The 20,686-nt window shown below is 37.5% G+C and overlaps 1 protein-coding gene across 1 annotated transcript in view; it reads left to right on the top strand.

Moving 5' to 3' along the window:
- Positions 1-8,765: 8,765 nt before the first annotated feature.
- Positions 8,766-20,686, top strand: part of kel (kelch protein) — a 72,716-nt gene continuing 60,795 nt past the window's right edge. The window contains exons 1-2 of the mRNA XM_090378590.1: positions 8,766-8,824; positions 14,471-14,596. Of these exons, the coding sequence (XP_090234716.1) occupies positions 8,766-8,824; positions 14,471-14,596 (185 nt within the window). The remainder of the gene's footprint in view (positions 8,825-14,470; positions 14,597-20,686) is intronic.

The raw sequence follows: 20,686 nt of genomic DNA, 5'->3' as shown, positions 1-20,686 counted from the left end.
GTGAAGTGCGAAGTCCTCGCAGAAAAGGCTAGGTTTGGGGTTCAATGAGATCAGAGTCTGTCTCCCTCTTTCTCATGGTTCTGCACAAGCAATATACAGAAGTAAAATACAGAAATATAAGTAATATACAGAAGTAAAACTTTTTTTTTTTTTTTATGCGGTAACATCCTTTACGTATATTTGTGTATCATTTTATTTGATTTTATCTACTTGTGGATATTTTCCACTTAGGAAAAACTGTGGCTAACAATTTTTTTTCTCTAAGTTCAGTATAAGCCCAAGTCTCAGCACTGAGCACTCAGTGGTCAATTTTCAGTGAGAGCATAAAGGCTCTCCACGACTGAAATTGAATATAGGTAATGTGTATTTAAAATATCCCTGTAGTATTGTACAGGGATATTTTGAAATATCCCTGTAGTATTGTACTGAAATATCCCTGTAGTATTGTACTGAAATATCCCTGTAGTATTGTACTGCACATTGGTAGAGCAAATGCAGCCCATATGGAAGTTTTACTTCCATATGGGCTGCAAATGTACAGCCAATGGCATATGGAAGTTTTACTTCCATATGCCATTGGCTGTACATTTAGGCAAAATACATTATTCATGGTTCACCTGGCAGATAATGAGAAGCCAGTAAGTCCTCATAGTGTCTCACAATTTTGAATGTACAATAAGTTCCCGACATATGTTTCAAGACCTTATGTAAGGTAAGTCAAATTTTATGTAACTCGGGAATGACTGATAAACTATTGCCTACTATATCCCCGATATGCCAAAATTGCAAAAAACACATAATATCCTCAGAAGAATGAAGAAACATAGTTATATATTTTTCAATTAATTGGTTATATATTAATTATATATTAGTTATATATATAGAAAAATAGTTATACATTTTTAATCAGTTCAGTTAAAAACTTTATCTGGGGACAGCGGTGAAGTAGCCAGAGTGGCACATAAGAAAAGAAAACATAAAAGGAAGAAGAAAAGATGCATGTTATTGTACTGTGAACACTGATATATATTTCATAGCCTTGGTTATTATAGTTGACTTCATTGATGCAGACATTTCACCGCTTCTCATATTCTGTCCTTGTCCTTTATTATTTTTATTTATTAAATCTGTTTATTGCTCTTCTCAAGTGCCACCTCCTGGATAGCAGTAAGCTATAGGGTAATATTTACATTCAGGGGTTACATGGAGCACATGTAAGCTTAACCTGAAAGTTAGGAATTAAAATTTTATTTTTATTTTACATACTTAAATTGTGGAATACTGAAGTGTCCCAAATTAAAAGATATTATTTTATCAAAAAGTGCTGTATAAAAACATGAGAAATATGTACAAAAATATAAAGGATTGAGGCAGACCATCACTGGTTGTTGCCTGTGGTATCTCTTCAATCTTGGCTGTCTTAGCACTCATTGCCAGGCATCTTTGGAGTAAAAGATGCCAAGAGAGGGGATTAGTGACAGCTTCACTTTATTTTATTTTACATTTATCATATCATGGGAAGCATTGTTGTGGCAATTTTCCTCCTGGTGGTCTGTCATAATGGTATATTTGTTATGTGTCCATTAGCTTCTGGCAGCTGTATGTTGATCAAATGTACAGTTGGTCAAATGTACTTCTGGCAGTTGATCAAATGTACTGTGTTTCCTGGGAACATGTGTCTCAAGCCTTTGGGGTTGTTGGAACTGATTCTGAGTGGAAGCATTGGGTTCACTTGATTTCTTCTGGCAATGCGGGGAGTTTTTATCAGGTCAGTGATATCAGGGACATCAAGTTGTCCTGTGATCAGTCTGCCCAGTGCAAGAAGGTTGTGTTCACTGTTGACACTGACAAATCTAAATTCCGTGCGATACTTTTTAATGTTTGACCATTTTCATATACATCCTTATTACATGTATTTTAAATTTCTGATCCAAATCGATCGCTTTCCTTGTCTTGGTAGATTTACTAGTACTGCTGTCACCAGCCTTAGTAGGCACCATGATAATGGTCAAAATGAAATTTTTTCTAAAGAATTCTTTAGAGAAATTCGTGTGTGCCGTGTTTGTCATTATTAAATACAAATGGGCCTGTTTTACTGGATTCTCATGTGTAAGGAGATTAATGATACTGTATATATCCAGTAATAAATTTAATGACAAATGACAAGAATGTAGCTTTCAGGGATCCCTTTATTAGAATTTGTATATTGCTGATGAAGGGGTCCATTTTACCCTGAAAGCTACATTTTTGTCATTTGTCAGTAAATTTATTACTGGATATATATACAGTATCATTAATCTCCTTTGTCATTATTGATTGTTCATTTTTTTTTTTTTTTTGTTTTTACTGTTTTAAAATTTACAATCCTAAACAAAAAAAAAAATTTGAGTGAAAAAAAATTTACATGAGTCCGAAGTAGTAGTAATGGAGGCATGTGATGCAAGAAAGGAAGTGTATGAGCTTATGTAGCATACCCCTGGGGCCTTTCTACTTCTCTCTCTCAGAGTAATTCAGAATTTTTTTTTTTCCAGGTGCACCATATGGCTAATAATAATAATAATAATAGAGCTCCCAGAGGAAAATAAACAACCGAATCTTCAATGAGGATCGAAGAGCCTTCTACAGGAAACTGGGTGAAGATGAGAAAGCAGGAAATGGACCACCCGAGAAAAAGACGATCGAGGAGTTCTGGGAAAAAAAAAAAAGCCTGGAGTAGTGAAGTAAGACATAACAGCAGAGCACCCTGGATAGAAGTAGAATGGAAGAAAGCCAAGGACATACAAGAGATGAGAGAGTGGGAGATTCAAGAAGAAGTAAAACAATCGATCAGGAACACCCACAATTGGCGAACTCCAGGAATTGATAACATCCACAAATACTGATACAAGAAGCTCCCCTGCACACATAAGCACCTAGCAAAGCAGTTCACTCAAATGATAAGGCACCCGGAGACAATCCTGAAGTTTCTCACTGAAGGAGTCACATATCTGAAGACTAAAGATGAAAATACAAGAAACCCGGTGAAATACAGGCCAATCACCTGCCTCCCAATGATGTACAAGATCCTGACCAGCTGCATAACCAAGAAGGTATCAGTCCACTTAATGAGTCAGAATATAATGGCCGAACAGAAAGGATGCAAATGGAGGAGCAAAGGATGCAAAGGAGCAATTAAACCACAGATGCTACAGTTATGGAGCAAAAAGCACCGCAACAACACAGCCTACATCGATTGCCGCAAGGCCTTCGACTCTGTACTTCATAGCTGGCTAATAGAGACCCTGAAGATCTACAAGGTCAATCCAATAATGACAAACTTCCGAGGAGCAACAATGCCAAAATACAGTACCACCATTAAGGTCGAGAACATCACAACCAGGCCAATCCCCATTAGAAGAGGAATCTTTCAGGGAGATGCTCTGAGCCCACCGTGGTTCTGTCTAGCACTCAACCCGCTATCCACCATGCCTAATGGCAGCAAATATGGATATAACCTCAAAGAAGGAAGAAAGAACCTGTACACCCTCACCCACCTAATGTATGTGGATGACATCAAGCTCTATGTGGCAACCAAGAAGCAACTCCAGCAATTACTCTGGATCACTGTAGAATTCAGCAAGGACATCAGGATGGAATTTGGTCTAGATAAATGCAAGACCCATGGATTGCCTCAGGGAAAATTAGTCAACTGAAACTACCAGCTGCAGAGTGGTAAAGAGATTGAAGCCATGGGAGAGGAAGAGGCCTACAAATACTTGGCGATGATGCAGGCTCAGTAGTTAGAGCACAAGGAAATCAAGAAGTGCCTGACCGAAAAATATCATCAGAGACTCAGAAGTCTGCTGAAAGCAAAATTGAACAGAGGGAACACAGTTTAAGCCATAAACACCCATGCAGCTATAGTACTAACATACATCTTCGGGGTCATAGATTGGACTGACACCGAGCTGAAAGATATGCGAAAGACAAGGTCAATGATGATCAAGAACCGCCAACACCACCCGAAGTCAGCAGTGGAGAGACTAACAATAGCTCGGAAAGAGGGAGAAATGGGCCTAATAGACCTGATAAACCAACAGAAAACAGCAATAGTTAACTTGAAGGATTACTTCAAGAGCACCACTTCACCAGGCCATAAGGAAGCTAGGTAAGTGGTATACCCCACTCAATCTAAGTGAGGAACCCCCTCCTGCCCAGACAGCACAAGAAATGCAGATAGAAAGATGGGAAAAGACACTCCATGGCAGACACTACAATGACCTCCATCAAGATCACATTGATAACATTGCTTCCAATGCATGGCTCACAAGCGGGATGCTTTTCCCCGAGACTGAAGGATTCGTGCTGGCCATCCAAGACCAGGTAATCAACACCAGAAACTATAGAAAATACATCACAAAGGAGCCTGGAATGTCAGATGACACGTGTCGACGATGCCACCTGGCCTCAGAAACGATCCAACACATCACCGCGGGGTGCAAGGTGATCACCCAGACTGAGTACACTCATAGACATGACCAGGTAGCCAGGATAATACATCAGAAGCTAGCGAGGAGATACCAGTTGACCAAAGAAAGTGTACCATACTACAAGTATGAACCCCGGGCAGTACTAGAGACTCGAACCCACAAGCTGTACTAGGACCGTGCCATAATAATGGATAAGACCATCCCGCACAACAGACCGAACATAAGAAAGGCCGCCGTAGCCTAGTGGTCAGGCGCACGGGTGCATAAGTACACGTGCCTTGAGTGACCGGGGTTCAAGCCCGTGACTGCTGAATACGGTGCTGTTTCTTGTATTCTGTCTATCTTGTGAACTCCTCTGATCATTTGGTCGTCCTGGAGTATAAACAGAAAATTTATTTATTTTTTATTATTATAACCCTTGTGGACAAGTTGGAAAAGGCTATCTACCTGATTGACATAGCGGTGCCCAACACTAGCAATGTTCAGAAAACCCATGAGGAAAAAATTAGGAAGTACATGAACCTGAGATATGAGGTTAAGGAGATGTGGCATTATGCACTAAATATCGACCATCCCGATCATCGTGTCAACTACCAGTATGGTGCCAAAAACCCTAAATAGCAGCCTAGCAACAATAGGTCTCCCAGAGAACACCTACAAGGGACTCCAGAAAGTAGCTATCTTGAGCACCTGTAGGATAGTCAGAGATTTCCTCGACCAACAGTAACACCAGACATTACAACCACCCTGTGTACTTGATAGCAGTACCCGTCACGGAGTGGAACCCCCCCCCCCCCCCAATCACGGAGAAATAATATAAGAGCAACAATAATAATAATAATCAGCCAAAAAAAAAAAAAAAAACAATTTTACACGTCCATTCTCTCTAAAGGTTTGTCCAGTTACTCCTTAAATTTATTTAAGCTATCAACTTCCAAAACAAGAGAAGGAAGTTTGTTCCAGCAATTAACCACCCACTGGCTAAAGGCAAATTTCCGCACTTCTTTATTCAGTTTGAATTTATTTTTCCTCAGGTTCGTAATCTGAGCAAGCGGAACAATCCCATCAGAATTCAGCGTGCTCAACCCATTCAAGGCCTTATACACCTCAATCAGATTACCTCGCAGGTGCCTAGTCTCGAGCCACTGCAATTTGCAGAACTTAAGCCTTTCTTGGTAAGAGGACCCCTTCGTTCTCCTCACCAATCTTGTTGTCCTTCTCTGTACATGCTCAATCAACTCTACATCCTTCCTAAAACGGAGCCTCAAGACCTGTATGCAATACTCAAGGCATGGCCTGACTATAGCCTTATACAAAGGGATAATCACCTCCTTTTCCCTACTAGCAAAATTCCTGTATATCATTGACAATACCCCATGATCTATCTGTCAGCCTGTCTGCATTGCTCAGAAAATTTCATATCTGACTGCACAATTACTCCCTGACCCTTTTCATTTTCTACCACCCTAAGTGTAGTACCACACAGTTGGTACATTTCTCTGTTGTTATTTGGTTTTTAGGAACATTAACAACTAAGGCCATATTGCTCCGGGAATATGCGGTGGTCATTCCCTGACCTTTCCGCATCCTCCGTATTTGGTGGTCACGGGCTCGAACCCCGGTCTAATTAAGAAGCGTGCACACGCTTCTTAATTAGACCAGAAACAGTCTCAATTAAGAAGCGTGTGCATAGCACACGCTTCTTAATTGAGACTATTTCTGGGACTATTTCTACCCATATGTAGTACTTTGCATATATCAATGTTAAACTTCATTTGCCACTTCTCAGCCCATCTGCCCAAATTTTCTAGATATTGTAGCAGTAGCACACTGCTATAACTGTCATTAACAACCCTGCCAACCTTTTTATCATTTGTGTACTTTGATATTAAGCCTGATATACCTTCATCAATATCATTTATAAATATACAAAACAACAGTTGGCCCAACACGGAACCCTGGGGGACTCCACTAATAACATTAGTCCACGAAAAGAGCAGCGTCCATTAATTACCAATCTGTCTTCTCCCACTCACCTACCCACCCTTTTATCCATTATAGCAACTTACCTTTAATACCATACTGCTCCAATTTGTACAGTAGTCTTCCATGTGACACAGTGTCAAAAGCTTTCCTGAAATCCAGGTATATGATATCAAAATAATTTTTTGCATCCAGTTCCTTTGTAACTACATCATAGTATCCAATCAAATTGGTCAGATAAGACTTTCCCTTAACAAACCCATGCTGTGTCTGAACTAGTACTGCAGTCTTGTCTAGGTGATACTGCAATGCATCTTTAACCAGTGGCTCCATTATTTTCCCCAGAATGGAAGTTAAACTAACTGGTCTGTAATTACTTGTGTCACTCTTTGATCTCCCTTTGTGAATTGGGGATATATTTGCACATCTACAGTCTGTGGGGACTTCCCCTGAGTCCAAGGATGCTCTCAAAATTATGGCTAAGGGTTTACTTACTTCCTTTGCCGCCTATTTTAATATAAGTGGATAGATCCCATCCACCCCAGGAGCTTTTTTTTATGTTTAACTTCAACAATTTATCCTCCACTTTGCTCTCAGTTATTACAAAATCATTAAGCACCTACAGTTTGATAAACTTCCAGCTTCAGATTATCAGCTATCTGAGCAGGATCATCAACGGTTGAACCATCGATATCAAGTGGACTAATCTGATTCTTCCCCTTCCTTCTAGAGTTTATATAAGTAAAGAAGTCCTTGCTGTTTTTCTTAGCATCCTTTGTCAAAGATTTCTCATAATCTGCCTTTGCTTGCCTAATCTCCTTTGTTACTTGATTACAGACTAGCTTATATCTGCCATAGGCTTCTGTGTCGCCTGATAATTTATATGCATCCCATGCATTTTTATTTTCTGCCATGAGTCTCATTAGTTCATCTGGCATCTTTTTAGGCTTAAACCTTGAACAATGTATTTTAATGGATATGAAAAGCCGCTTCCACAATTAGTTCCTTGAATGCTTCCCACTGAGAATTTGCTGTTGGTAACATCATTAGTTGGTCCCACTGTACAAAATTTAATAACTGCCTAAGACCACTGTAGTCACCTTTACGGAAGCAAAAACCCTTGCCTTTCCCCTGATGGTAATTAAGTTATGTAATTCGGGCTTACTTAAGTTGAGGACTTACTGTATAGTGAATTCATTTATCTCAAGATGAATATAAGTCCAAGTCTTAGGACTGAGTAGTTGGTACTTGATCTTCAGTGAGAACAGAAAGTTTCTCTATGTTTAAAATCAAATGCAGGTAAAGCATGTGATTTTTATTCTATGGAGTAAGTTTTTTCATGACTTTTAAACTTTTGTAAAAGCAAGAACTTTCTGCATAAATGCTTCTTAATATTAATTTAACCTCATTTTGACTTTATTGCTTAACACTAGAATAAAATTATGAAATATCAAATCAGAATTGAAAAAAAAATTGCAACTAAAACCTGCATTACTTATTTTTTTGTTGCAGTAATATCCATACATCTATTAATGTATTGTTTAATTTGATTTTATATATGTTTAAATCCAAATTCCAGAGAATTTTGTCAATTTCAGGTTTTGTAATTTCAGTTGAGATAAAGGTATGATCTTCTCCGATTTTCAAATCTGCTGCTCTGCTCATTTTATTAAATATATAAAATAATTTATATATTTTATTTATTTATTATTTCCTGTTTATTATTTCATAATAAATCCGTAAGGTACCTTGCCTAACCAGAATAAAATATAGTCCATATAAGTTGCACAAGTTTTCTCCTAGATAGCATGCAAGCTAGTAGATTGCATTACAATATTATGTATTTTCAGCTATATGTCAATATAAAATGTATACTTCTTCACTTACAGTTATAATGACAATTGTATATAAGTATAAAAGCAGTTATATGCCAAGTGCTATTTTATTAGGGCTCCTTCCCTTTTTGTGAAATGGAGTACTCCTTTATTATTAGCATTACCTGTTCATATCATTCAACATAAAGTAGGTGGTGAGATACATTGGGGTGTTGTTACTGGCACCAGTAACAACCAGTAACTTTGCTAAAATTAAAACAAGAATTGAAAACTGCTTCATTTTCATATATGAGGTGTAATAAGAAAGTTCCTGGACTGGTGCAATAAAAAGAATGCAAAGTGAAGGAGCTCAAAAATGGTTTTACAAATGTAGCCACTAAACTGAGCATCATCACACTGAAATCTCTTTTCTTTGACGGCAGTTTACACCTTGGGAAAGAGGATTGAAGTCTACTGATGTTAGAGTAGGGGAGTAGGAATGGATGGGTCATCTGTACAGTACCACATTTCATCAGAAATGTCTTCACAACTGAATTGGTGGGGCCATTGTTGTGCAACAAGAACCAGCTGCCTTTCTCTTGAAATTGCAGTCATACCTGGGAAATGTGCTTCAATAATCTTTGAAGCAACTGTACATAAAATGCAGCATTGACACTCTCCCCTTCAGGTACAAATTCCTTGTAAATTGCACCCTCCTTGTCGAAAAAACATAATTAGCATCTTGATCCTGGACTTCTGTAAATGAAACCTTTTGGCTGTTGGTGATGATGATTTTGAAGTCCACTGCACACTCTGATGCTTTGTCTCTGGGTCATACTGAAATATTCAACACCCATCTGTAGTGATAGTACAGTTGAAGAAATTAGGATTGTCTTGACAAGTCTGGATGAAAAATTTGCATGAAGACACTGTTCATTGCTCATCCATGAGGCTGTACAGTAAAAATTTTATGCAGACCTTAGTTTTCCCTAAATCTTCATGCAGAATTTGACTAATTGTCCATTTTTATATATCAAATTTATCAGCCATCGTTCTGAGGGTCAAATGACAATCTATTGCTACAATTTCCCTAACTTTGGCAATTATGTCCTGATTTCAAGAGTTTGATGGATGCTCACTTCTTGGGTCATCACATGCATCCTAATGTCTGTCTTTGAACTGCTTATACTATTCAAACACATTGACATGATTTAATGTTTCATCACCATAAACAGTTTATAATATTTCACATGTTTCTGTTGCAGATATTACCAGTTTAAAGCAACTGATATTTGTTCATTGCCCCATTGCGAAATCATGACATGAAATCTTAGGGCTACTAATGAAACTGGTTTACTTCCAGCTTGTCAGCTTACTGGACAGTCTCTGTACCACTATCTGTTGAAGGAAGTTTGAACTGCAATATGTCACTTCCATTTATTTTCAATTTCTTTGAACACGACCACAACAGCATCACTCCAGTAAATTTATTGACACATCTCGTATGACTGTGTCTCGGATGTATAAGATGGTCCAGTAACTAAATAACACCCACTCGATGGTGATCTGTGGTTGGAAAAAGCTCATTGATGCAAGAGGCCAGTGGAGGCTGACAGGACTTGTGTAGGCTAACAGAAAGGCTACAGTCAGTCAAATAACATCCCAGTACAATGTTGGTAACCAAAGAGGTATTTCAGAATGCACAACTCATTGTATCTTGTTCCGAAAGAGTATCGCAGCCAACAGTCGAGCTGGGCTCACTCCTGTCTGCAAAAAAGCAAGGTACAGTTACAGTGGGATCAAGACCACCAACTATGGACAGGGTTCTTGTTTTTCCTCAGCCTAGCAACACTGGAATATTGGAAAAACGTTGCCTGCCCTGACGAATCCCAGCTCCTGATGTTTACGGCATTGGAACATCCAGAATATGACAAAAACAGCATGATTCCATGGATCCAACTTGTCAGGTGTCAACAATGCAGGGGCTGTTGGTGGCAGTGTAATCATATGGGAAGTGTTTCCATGAGTCACACTGGACCTTTTGATACCATTAGAACAAGATTTGGATTCCATAGTTTATCTGGAAATTTTCTGATCATGCACATCCCTCCATAGCTGTGCTCTGTCCATGTGTGAAGGGCTCTCTTAGTAGGTTAATACATCATGTTACAAGACCACAATTGTACAGAACTGGTTTCAGGATCATGAGAGTGAATTCATTCTACTGTGATGGCTTCCCAAATTACTAGGTGGTACTCAGCACCTGATCTCAATACCCGTGGAATTGAACAACTATGGCATGAGATAGAACAGGCTCTTTAGAGCAGTGATCCACAGCCATCCAGTTTACAACAACCTTTGAAAACAATTGCATCAACATGAATTAGCATGTGGGTCATACTTTTGACACCTCATTGTGCCCATGCCACAAAGAATCCAGGCTGTTCTGGGGGCTAAAGGGGACTACCTACTCCCTATTAGGTAGGTGTAACTAATACAGTGATCATTCAGTATATATACAATAATAATAAGCAGTTGTATACAATTATAATAACTAGAAATAACCCTGCTATAAACATGTAACAGAAGTTTTTATGATATTATAAATAGAATGAGAGTTTGGATAGGTTTATTCAAACTTAAAATGATAAATTGTTAAAAATAATAAAATGTCTATAAAGAAAGAAACACTTTCAGGTAGTGTTTTTAGACGAAGCTCTTGTAATCTATTTATACCCAACGGTTTGAAGTCTGTTGTTAATTCTTGTTAATTTTAGTGTGAACATATTAGAGTAGAGGATTCTTTATGAAATCATGTTGGGGGGGTTCATACTGCTTTATTAGGCCATTGAATAATCCAATACTCCACATTCTTAGAATTCTTAAGGTAAAATGCCGAGGCAGGAGATGAAATCGGCAATTTATGAAGAGCTGTGGGGCAAAGCATCTTGTAATGTACTGCTACTACTTAACCATTTTGTGTCATGCATTCCAGTGAGTTCTTATCTTGTGATCCATAATGCTGAAAGAATTTTCTTTATTGCATTTGCAAAATGATAGGTAAAATTAAGCTGATCATCCCAAATTAACAAGGTCCTTGTGGAATTTTGCTTCATTGATAATGGCACCTTCAAGGGTGATATATAATCTCTTCTTTTCTTTCTTATTTGTGAAAATGATTTGGAATTATCCAAAGTGAGTCTGATTCCAAGGAAATTAGTGTGAACTTAGTGTTGGCTTGGTGAGTTATTGTGTGGTGATCTGCATTTGGATTGCTGCATCTGTTTTATTTACTGAGGAAATGAAACATTTTCAGGTCATTGGTCATCCACAAATCATTGTGTGATGCCAAAAAAGAACCATGGATGACGCAAAAAAGTAGAGAAAACAACATGCAACACTATTATTTACTATAAATGTTGAATTGGAATTGGCCTATATGACAGAGAAATAAAAGCAGTTTGATTATGTCAAGGACATTTCCTGCTATTCCCTAATGTTTCTTCAGAATGACAAGGAGTTGTTGAATATCAATTTTATGATAAGCAGACAATATCTAAGAAGAAGATATCAATTTATTCCTCTTTATGTAGGGCTATTTGAATCCTAAATAATGTTTCCGTGAGGTTTGGAAATAGTGAACTGATGCTAAAGTACAGATAGGCAGTGTGATATCTAAAGCACTGCACTGTAATGTGCTCCACAGTTTATATTTCAGATATTATAATTATCTCACAACCAATTGAGATGGGTTTGTAATTTTTCAAGTATTTTTAGCTGCTAGTCTTTCAGATTGGTTTAACCATGTACTGCTTCTAGGATGCAGGAAAGAAGACTATTTTCCTCCCACTATATTGAATCTGCAGATTCAGTGTCTAGCATCATCTTTATTTAGATAATGCTGGATGTTCAGTAAGAGATTGATGATATAGAGCTACAGATTTTCTTGATAAATAGAAATCCATCTGGACCTTTGTACTTTTTCTGGGTAATTTGTTTATTACTTCTAAAAGACCTGCAAAGAGATTATTATTATTAGCCATATGGTACAAGGAAGCCTGAGGCTTATTCTGCTGTTGCTCTTCTCCCATGTGCAAGTTATTTTTTCTGGGTCAACTCATTTCCCTTTGGCCAGCTTCAAAAATATAAACTGTTGATGCACTTGGTTTAGCCATACTGAAGATTGCCATTTTCTTCTTAAAAATTTACAAGTGTTTTCGGTTATACAACTTTTCTGAATGTTCGAAATGGCTTTTATTTAACTTTAAAGAAGGTTTAACTTCAACTGAAAAACAGGGTCTAGTTCCCTCTAGAGCTATATATTGTCCTATGAGGGAATCTATTTCTTGTGTTTTTTTTTTTTTTTAGACTGGGGGAGCCTTTGGTTAATAAATTTAGTAGGAAATGCCAGTTTTCTCTTTCCTACTCTCTCTCTCTCAATTGACTATTAGTTGGCCAAGGGAATTCAGTGATTATTGGATGATAGCCTGAACTGAGTCTCAAGATATTGTAGGTAAACATGGTGATGCAAAGAATTCATTGGACTCAGCCATGTTCTCATTAGTTTTTGGTAATGGAATTTTAAAATCTCCATTAACTGTTGGGAGTGTCTGCCTTCAGATTCATCTCAAACCATGCAGTCAGTTCAAGCCCTTGAACCTTTATATAATTTCCTTACTTTGTAAGGTGAAATAAGTTGTACACACAATGAATGCCAGTACTTTAAAAATAGTGTTAAAAAAATGGAATATGTACAGTAAACCCTTGCTAATCTGGTTACAATTGAAATATGAAAAATTCTTTTCACAATGGAGTACTTTGAAAGACACATGGGATTTAGGAAGGCAGATGAGTCACTCTGGCTGCACGCTGATTGTGCAGAGAGAGACGGAACATACTTTACATTGTCTTATGTGTTGTTCAGTATTGTTGACTCTGGGTCGGACAGAATTTATTGCTTATATCGCTTCATTTGCATACTGTGTACTGTACATATATATGTATATATGTTAACATATTTAATATAATTATGGGTTCTAAAGAATTGAAAAGTGGAATAAAAAGAAAACACATTGCTTTAACTATCATTAACAAGCTCAAAGTGATAGAACAATTTGAAAATGGTGTTCCTTGAAAAAAAATTGCTGAAGAATTTGGTATTGCCAACAGACTGTGTCAGATATTAAAAAACAGAAAGAATCTATAAAGGCATTTGCTTTAAAATTTGATGTGTGGAGTGATAAAAGCAGTGTATCAAATAGACAGACATTAAAAAAGTCAAAAGTGTTGCTGGAAGAAGCTGTATTTAAGTGGCATTCACAGCAATGATCAAGTGGTGCAATGCCAGTGCCACCTGATAAATGAATAAAGAGACTACATTTATTTACACCTGATAAATGTAGTTTTTTTATACATTTAAAGACTACACTTGATAAATGTAGCGCGAATTCCCATCTGTGTTAGTATTCCCAGGGCCATTACTAGCACAGACAGGAATTTGTGCTCCCAGATAACCCAAGCACCAGCTTTATATGCTTCAGTCACATACTGTTTACTTTCCTACAACTAAAACTTTTCAACACTCTGGGCTATTAGTGTAATACGAGGGCAGGAGTGTCTATTTCTATCCTAATTACTTTCTTAATTTCACTTCCTGTTAGCTAAACAGCTAGACAATTGCCTATAACCACAATACACAAATTGTAAACACACACACACACTTGGCTAATGTCATCCATATTTTACTATGTAAACAGTATAGCATAATTAAAAGCAACTTATAATAATAAAAACTGCAATATGTAATTGAAAATTTAATTACTTAAATACTGTACTGTATTTCTAAATCAATAAAACAATTTGGTACTAATGTTAGTGTATTCAATATTAATAGTGAATTTCATATTCAATAATATCCCTGATATTTAGCATATGTGCAAAGGTGATAGTCTTTCTCAATTTGTTATTGTCAGTTAAGATATCTCTTTATAAATGGATTATCGGCTGTGTGTTGTTTTGGCAGCTTTTTTGAAAAATTACTGTTGGAATACCAAAACTTCACATTGGAAGGGGGAACTAAAATCTAAATTTAATCTGAAAGGTTGTGTAATAAATTTGATCTTTAGTTTATTAAAAAGGAATTGATATTTTTGAAAACAAGATATTATTACTTGAGAATGGTGATCACAGTTTTTGTTTTACTAGTTCAGAAGAGCTGAAGCTCCAAGGGATGGAGCTTTCCCGTACCCGGTATGGAGGTGGTGATAAACCTCCCTACAAAAATCCTTTCCATACCCAGAAGGCCTTTGAAGTCATGAATATTTTAAGAAAGTGAGTACAACTTTAAGAGAATATTGATTAAATATTATGCTTGTGGACAGTGAAATCATAAATTAGTCTAAAAAAACAAATTAAATTTGCAGACTAAAATATTAAAAATGTTAATTCTTCATACAGAAAAATTTTTTCAGCATGTCTAGTAATAATTTATAGCACTTCCTGTTAATTACCCACTCTCGTGTGAAATTCAATCTCAGATACATTAGTCATTTTTTTAGAGATTTCCAACTTCAGAAATTCTAAAGTTGAATTTCCCTTACTTCTACTTGGGAAAGAAGATATTCATACTAACAAGTCACATGTATTTAAACCACTCAACAATTAAGTAATATTAATGAGCTTAAAGCTTCATAAATTTTTGATCGTTAATATGATATAGGCCACTTCTGTATCAAAAACAACTTAGAACTGCTTTTTATCAAATTGTGGAATGATGTTTATTTAGTAGTTTTCCAACTAGGAAGAGAATAACCAGAAAGCAAAAACAGTTTAAAAATAAACACTGGAAAATTTTTTTTATAGAGCTATAAATAGGCTTATCTCTATAATACACAAATTAAGTAATATGGTAATATACATGTTATGCTACATTTTGGGCATATTTGACAAATAAATAACATGCCTCTGGAGAATAAAACTGCTGTCCTATGCTTGTTTACTAGTTTCAACATGTGACTTTCACTTGATGGGTAGTTGAGAGGTGAGATTTGTGTAGCAGTTTTTTTTTTTTTTTTTTTTGGGGGAGTTGGGAGGAGTTGCAAATGGGAAATGGGTTAACTTTTCAATTAAATTTGAGAGAAGCTCCCAAGAATATTCTAAATAAGCCCTGAAATTTTGAAAAAGATTGAAACCACTGTTCCTAATTTACAGTGGTGTGTGTGAGGATGGAGGGGAACCAAGAAGTCACAGAATTGGTTGGACCCAAAATTTCCCCATGGACTGAAAAAACATTGCCAAAAATTTGGTGATGATCTAACATTTCTTTTGTGAGTAATACTCTAAACACAGAGCAGGCTTACTCTGGTTTTAGGTACTATGAAAAATGAGGATTGTATAGGAAATAATGATAATGTATAAATCCAGTAAAATCTAATTTTCATTATAAATACTTTGGAGTTTTCAAGGCTGAACGTGCCTCTTTATCAACAAATAGAATGGAAACTTTAAAGATAAAAATTATATTAACGGACACAGAGTTGTGCGTGCAGTGAGGCATGCAAGGGGGGCCATTCAGCCATTAAACTGGTGTTCATTGTTGCTGCATGGACGTTCGTAGTTTTGCCTCCAGCACTTATCTAGACTTAAAACAGTTGCCTCCAAGATGGGGTGTAGTCTCATGCCTTTGCAGCGGTTCATGGCTCTTGAATTACACATTATATTGAATGACTCTAACCGGTGGCGAAAGTGTCTGGACTGGTCAATCACTTCATAGGTGCACTTGGGATTGAGGTCATGGTGGGTCAACCAGAAGTGTTCCACGATTGCAGACTGGTCGGTCTCAGCAAGGCGGTCTTGAAGATGTCTCGAGGTCTCTCCTATATAGCAGCTGTCACAACTATGCAGTATACTACACTGCTGCATAAGAGAGGGGTGACTGGAGTCTTTACATTGGAAATTAGAGAATGTAAGTTTCTACCAGGCAGCTGCATGCATTTTATGTGGTATTCTTGGAGGAAAATAAAAGAGCTCTCAATTTCTGACAATGATGTTATGGCATCATTTGATGTAGTGTCTCTGTTTACATTGATCCCAGTCTAACAGGCCGTAAACTGCACCAAGAGGCTCCTAGAGAATGACCCAAACCTACCAAACAGAATTCCACTCTCCACAGACAACATCTGTACCGCCCTCAACCTGTGCTTGTCAGGCAGCATCTTTACTTTTGAGGATTCCTTATACCAGCAGGTACATGGCACTGCCATGGGTGTCCCTGTTAGTTCTGTCATGGCCAACATCGCCATGGAGGAATTGGAACAGCAGATATTCCTGAACCCACCAGTACCTATTACAACATGGTACAGATACTTCGATGACATCTTCACCGTCATCCCATGTGGCTCTGAAGCATCATTGCTAGAGTATCTCAATTCCTTGTCAGTGTTCATCCAGTTCACTCTAGATTGATATTTTGATTTGATATTTATTACTTAAAGTGGTCCCAGCCAACCAATGGCAACCCTGCTGTCAGTTACACATAATTTAGCAGTACTCTTATATACTCCCTCTCCTGTTTGCCCAAGTACAGGGAGGGAAAAAACCTGCCATGACCAAAAAAGATTAATATGAACAAATTGAAAAATAATCAAATTACATAAAAAATAAAATATACATATAATTAAAGTTCAGACAAAGTCCAAACTTCATTGGAAAGATCTGCATCTGTTTACAGTCTGTTGGAAAGCCAGCAGTGCTAGGAGCTGCCGAGAAGAGAAATTTCAGCACAAGGAGCTGCAGAGAACAGAAATACCAGCCCAAGGAGCTGGAGTGGATATAGCAGACTCAAGCCTCCACGATTTCACAGAACTTTAGGTAATTGAGCACAAGGAGCTGGAGTTGCAGTGGATATAGCAGACCCAAGCCTCCACGCTTTCACAGAATCCTAGGTAATTCGGCATACACCATACCGCATTACAAATCCAAGGCTTCCAGATGCAGAAGAGTCTTCCGCCTAAGAAATATTGCAGTTGCAAAGACTTGGAAAGCCAAGAAGTTCTCCTGTTTATCAACTAGAATTGTCTTGCAGCCTTCTGCCATAAGATTGAGATTACTAACCCGAGATACCAATTCAATTCATAGATCGCAGTATTCCTCACAGTTGTACATAATACGTTCCCATGATTCTCTTTCGCCACAATGGCAACTAGATCTTTCATTAATTCCTAAATCATGCAACTTGGCATTAATTGAACCATGACCAGTTAATAAGAACGTAGCTTGTAAGTTTGGGGCAAACCATTTGAATTTTATCGAGGCTGCATTTCTTAAATCTGGGAAAAATTTTTGTGTAATCTGCCCTTTATCACAAACACTCCAATGCTCTTCCCAGATTTTTACCAAAGCATCCCAGATTCTTGTCCTTTCCTTCCTGGGATCTGCCAAAATGTCCACCTGTATATTCAGAAAAGAACAGGGAATGCCACGGCAGATGAAGTAAGCCAATGCACAATACAATAAATGCAGATCAATAGGCAATTTTCCAGTCACAATCTGCAGAGCTGGGGTTGACACAGTTCTGCATGCCATGCACATCCTAAGGAGCATTACTCTTTGAATGGAACTGAGCTTTCTAGTAAATACTTTTCCACTTACACGTTCAAACCAAATTGGTGCACTTCTCCCATTCTTGGATGTCCTGGTAAAATGTGTGGGCCCACATCTAGAAACCTCAGTATACCGTAAGCCAATGTGGTGCGGACAATTCACCAACTACAGATCCGGCCATGCCCCTAGCCATCTCAACAGCACTGCCCACCCTCTATTCTCCAGGGCTTGGAGCCACTCCAGCACAGATGAAGCTAGGTGTAACGAGATTTCCAGAGTGAGGACAGACTTGATGAATTGTGGCTATCCAACCCACATATTAGACAAGTGCAGGTGCTCACAGTCCACCCGAGACCGCCATCAACTCAACTCAGGATAATGTGCCTACTGCCTACATTCCCTACTATCCAGGCATGTCGGGCCAGATCTCGAAAATCCGCCGAGAATACCACATAAAATGTGTGCAGCTGCCTGGTAGCAACTTACGTTCTCTTGTTTCCAACGTAAAGATCACCCCTCTCAGCATAGCCTGCAAAGATTGTGACAGCTGCTACATAGGAGAGACCTCGAGATGTCTTCAAGACAGCCTTGCAGAACACAACAGATCGATTCGCCTTGCTGAGACCGACCAGTCCACAATCGCGGAAAACTTCTGGTCGACCCACCACGACCTCAATCCCAAGCACGACTATGAAGTGATTGACCAGTCCAGACACTTTCGCCACCAGTTAAGGTCACTTCATATACTGTGTAATTTGAGAGCCATGAACTGCTGCAAAGGCATGAAACTACACCCCTTGGAGGCAACTGTTTTAAGTCTAGATAAGCGCTGGAGGCGAAACTACACATGTCCATTCAGCAACAATGAACACAAGTTTAATGGTTGAATGGCCTACCTCGTGCCCTCGCATGCCTCACTGCACACATAACTCTGTGTCCATTAATATAATTTTTTATCTCTAAAGTTTCCATTCTTTTTGTTGATAAAGAGGCATGTTCAGCCTTGAAAGCACCAAAGTATTTATAATTAAAGTTAGATTTTACTGGATTTATATGTTATTATTATTTCCTATACAGTATGGATTGTGCTAATTGGTTTATTAAGGTTGCTCTTGATCTTATGGCATGCTCAGTCAATGCTAGAGATCTCTTTGAATGAGAATATATACACACATCTTATTCTTAGCTGGCTGGTAGGGTAGTGTTTTGTAAGGACTGCGTGATGGTTGGCATAATCCTGTTCCATCCTTATTGAAGTGTTGTTATTAGGCACTGTATTTTGTGTGTGATTTTTATCTGTACTATTTTAGGTCAGCTGAGAAAAATTGTTTCTCTCTCTCTCTGATTGTAAATCCCTCTAGGCCAGCATATCAAGTTATCCTTATATTATGTATTTTGATTGGGGCAAAGGAAAATGATTTATTATTATTATTATTATTATTACTAGTCACATGATGCAAGGAAGCTTGAGGCTTATGCTGCACCAGCCAAAAAAAATTCCCAAGTTACCCTGAGAGAGAGAGAGAGAGAGAGAGAGAGAGAGAGAGAGAGAGAGAGAGAGAGAGAGAGAGAGAGAGAGAGAGAGAAGTAGAAAGGAATCACCAAGAAAGAGAAGAATGATGATATCCAGCTCAGGACCCTGGGTGTGCCAAGCCCATACTCAACTGATGTTGAGCCCCTGGGGTAAAATGTATATATATTTATATATAAGATATGTGCATTTATGTATATAAGATGGGTGGGATGCCCATTATATAGATTGTGAAACCTAGAAGTAAAGTAAGTAGTAATTATTTAAAATAAAGAATTAGTAATAATTTAAATATAATACTATTAATGTTATAGAGGTTTATTTAAATATATTGGTCAACTGAGACCAAAAATATTTAGGGAAGCATAAAAGATATTGTCAACATTGATATCAAGGTTAATTGGTAGATTAGATTATCACAGTGACATTTTTAGGGGCAGCAGCACATAAGATATCTGGGATAACAGCATTTAAAAGAGTAAGTGGGCAAGAGGAAACTAGCATTGTGGCTAGTTGTGCAATGTCTGAATTAGTTACCATCGGAAGGACAGTCCCAATGCTAAGTAAATGAAAATATTTATTTAATCATTAGGTTGCTTAAATAAATAGAATGATTAGATAAAGATACCTGAACGGTTTCCATACAGTTGTATATTTGGGAGATAGGGGAAATATAGAAAGCCAAAATATGTACAGAAAAAAGGTGATGGATAAAGTTGTAGCAAACTCTAGAGAAATATTTAATTTATCCTTAATTAGATATAAGGAGAATTCAAAAAGCTTATATATACTCTAGATCAGTGTTTCCCAACCTTTTTTTTACCATGCCCCACCTAAGTCTTTCTAAAATTCTGATGCCCCCTATGTAACGTTGGGAAACACCGATATACATATTTTTTATATTCAAAAATTGAATTATTCCCTAAATGAAGCCTAATTACAACTTGTTCAGGACACAAAACTTAGGTTTTAGGAAGAAATCATTAGGAAATTATTAAGAAAAAAACAGTAAGTAAATTTTCAAAACATATAATGGACAACTAAAATTCAAGTACAAAATAATTTATATGAAAGATTTTTTTATAATATTTTAATTTTTAGTAATTATTATTTAATTGTTTAATAATTTCAACATTCCATGTGAAGTCACTTCTAGATGAGTGCACTAAATTTAGTGAGACCCTTGTGCTTGATGCTTGCCGCAGAGAGATTTTATATTGGGCTCCAATTTAGTCAGCTTCAGTCTCAAGTCTCCCCGTTTTGTGATATCCAGTCGATTTCTTTTCTTT

This window comes from Mastigoproctus giganteus, chromosome 7 (assembly GCF_048544385.1).
Source record: "Mastigoproctus giganteus isolate SK-2022 chromosome 7, ASM4854438v1, whole genome shotgun sequence".
Lineage (NCBI taxonomy): Eukaryota > Metazoa > Arthropoda > Arachnida > Uropygi > Thelyphonidae > Mastigoproctus > Mastigoproctus giganteus.
This window is presented reverse-complemented; position numbering and strand designations above follow the sequence as displayed.